The 2835-nt window shown below is 46.2% G+C and overlaps 1 protein-coding gene across 1 annotated transcript in view; it reads right to left on the reverse strand.

Moving 5' to 3' along the window:
* Nucleotides 1-2646: 2646 nt before the first annotated feature.
* EVX2 (even-skipped homeobox 2) overlaps nt 2647-2835 on the reverse strand; it is a 3761-nt gene continuing 3572 nt past the window's right edge. Inside the window, exon 4 of the mRNA XM_024732845.1 lies at nt 2647-2835. Coding sequence (XP_024588613.1) covers nt 2647-2835 — 189 coding nt within the window.

The raw sequence follows: 2835 nt of genomic DNA on the forward strand, positions 1-2835 counted from the left end.
ATTTAAATAACATTTATTTTACATGACTAAACACAATAAATAACATAATATACAAAGCTTTATAATTATTGCACATTTGTAAAATATCTTACAGTGAGTTCATACAGCCAGCAATATTTAAAGCATGAAGACTTTATTTACAGTTTTGTTTTAATATAATAACCAGATCCAATGGACCTAACATAAGATGAATTTATGTTAATTTTACCAACCAGCGTTCTCATCAATAATATATATCTTGGAGGGAAGTGTAAACATTATTGCCTAAAGTACTTATATACATCTGATAGCTGATCATAAGAAAAGACATTAACAATCTACAAAGGTAAAGCTGATAAAAGGGTACCATATTTTGGTTTATTTTATTTAGCATTAAATTATATATTAATATTTTAATGTAAACGCAGTAAGAGCTGGTATAATCAATTTTTAATGTAAGTAGTCTCATCGCTTTAAAGGAAAAAAGAATACAGAAAGTTGAGGTTTAGATCATTGCTATTTCATTGGAAAGTTCTCTAATATTTTACGGGAATATTTTAATAGATCCCAGGGAAAATACTGTTTCCCCTTGAAATATTTTCCATTTGATGAAAATAATAATTTCCCCTGTAAAGTGAATTCTTTCAAAAGTTTCCTGAAAGCCTATTTTTAGGAAATAAATTTTTTATATCGTGTCTTTAACACAAATATGTCAGAACATGAATTTGAAATAAATCACAGAAAAGAGTGCCAATGGGTTTATATGGATGTGGGTGCATCTCTTACATATGTATATGTTTAAGAGACCAGATATCTATATATGTATGTATATATACATATATATACACACACATACACGAATATGTAGGTAGCACCCACATTTAAATACACACACATACCCACTTCGCTGGGTCTAAACATGCACTAGCAAGTTATTTTAGGGCTCTTCAGAAAAGCTCATTATGTGAGGAGCGAAGTGGCTCTGCAGGGAGCATTATGGAAATATCTGGGCTTGATTTAATGAGGCTGCTCACATTGGTGGAATATCAACTTAGAGAAAAGTCTACCCAGGGCGTCCAAGTTACCAAAATGAAAATTGGCAATTGAGATGATAAGAACGTGGCTTTCTTCTGCGAAATCACTTCAGGTAACAGAGATAACATTAAATAACATACATTCTATGCACCAAGAACAATGTTTTATGTACCGAGTCTCTTATCCGTCTCTCCTAATGACTTCCCTTAGCGGGTTGTTAGTACTTGACAGCAGGTCTCCGTGCGGGGAACTTTTCTCCAATTCCACATTCAAAGGAGGTCCATCAGAGAGCATGATTGGCAATTTTCGTCATAATCTGCACATTATTAGCATCAAAATTGACGTGGCAGTTAACACGGGTGGGTTTTGATGTGCCTTTCTTCAAGTTCAAGGAAACCCCTCCAGTAGCTGGGGTTGGCAGAGCGGGTCTCAACAACCCAGCGGTGGCTTTGCAGAGGCGAAGGTGCAATAGACATGCGTGAGAAATAAGCCAAGAACCATTTTATCCGAGGAAAAGGAGAGCGAGGAGGGAAGGGGGTGAGGGGAAGAGTTCGAACTTAGAAAAGTGTCTAAGGAAATGCTTCAGGATAATATAGATCTAGAAATTCAAGTATTTCCCAGATGGAGTGGAACCCAATCCTTGGAAAACTGAGCTGAAAACGCTTCTTCAAATACTACAGCAATCTGTCAGTCTTGCCCTCCCCATCTTTTCGTTTCCCTTTCCTTTCCTGGCCTGGCTGTGGCAATCTCATTAGCCATTACTTTTTGCATAAAATATGCAAGACGCCTCCATCCCAAACCTCTGATGAGAAGAGAGAAGGGCTGTGGGCCGAGAGACAGGCGGCAAGACCGCCGCCCCTTCCCATCTCGGCTTTGGGGCTTTGTCCATTCCGGGGACGGCGGCCGCAGCCCCACCATCCTTGTCCCGCGCACGCAGTAAACAATCTCACACACACACACACCCGCAGCCGCCCGCGCTCTCCATCCGCCCTCTAGGCCGTCTTCTCAGACCTCCATTCTTCCGCTGTCCTCGGATAGGGCCCCTAACAAGCTCAGGATGAGAGAAAAACTGCTACCTCCTCTCACCCTCGTTTAAAGAAAAGAATGGATGGAAGAAACAGAGAAGCAGCAGGAACATCGGGGGTGGATTTCTCTCCCGCACAAAGCATTAGCGCACACCATTCCCTTCTCTTTGTTGTGGTTCTCCTTGCTTCTGGCCACGTGGCTCAGCCGAGTAACCAGGCCTGACGGCTTAAGCCAGGACCCGAGACCCCAGAGAATTAGTTTAGGGGCGAGGAGATTGTCTTGGGGAGACCAAGAGCTCGGGACAGAGGCAAAAATGCGGGGTCTGGGCGGCGGGAAACATACTTAGAGAAGGGGAGGTGGCTGGGTAGCAGATACAAAAATAGAAATAATTTGAGGGGAAGCACGCCGAGCTTTCGTGCCGGCTCGTACCCCCAATTTGGGACATGTTCCCTTAGGCCTCCCGCGCTGGGGCGCCCCCTGGCGACAGCCTCAGCAGCGGGCAGAGCGTAGAGGGCACGTGGGCGCACAGGGGGCACGGGGGGCGCTCAGGGGACTCCCGGGCACACTCCGAGCGGCGGGCGCGGCCCCCTGGCGGCGGCGACGTAGTTATCTGGTGAGCGGCGCCTCGTCCCTCTGGTCCGGCGGGCTCACGGCGGTCTTGCTAAGCACAGCGGCTGAGTAGGGCAGGAAGCCGCTCTCGGGGCGTGGCGCTGCGGCGCTGCAGCCGAAGTCCGAGCCCCCGGCGGCCCCAGCGCCGCCGCCGCCGCTGCCACCCCCGCCGCCTCCGCCGCCACC

The sequence above is a fragment of the Neophocaena asiaeorientalis genome, unplaced genomic scaffold (genome assembly GCF_003031525.2).
Source record: "Neophocaena asiaeorientalis asiaeorientalis breed wild unplaced genomic scaffold, Neophocaena_asiaeorientalis_V1.1 scaffold96, whole genome shotgun sequence".
Classification (NCBI taxonomy): domain Eukaryota; kingdom Metazoa; phylum Chordata; class Mammalia; order Artiodactyla; family Phocoenidae; genus Neophocaena; species Neophocaena asiaeorientalis.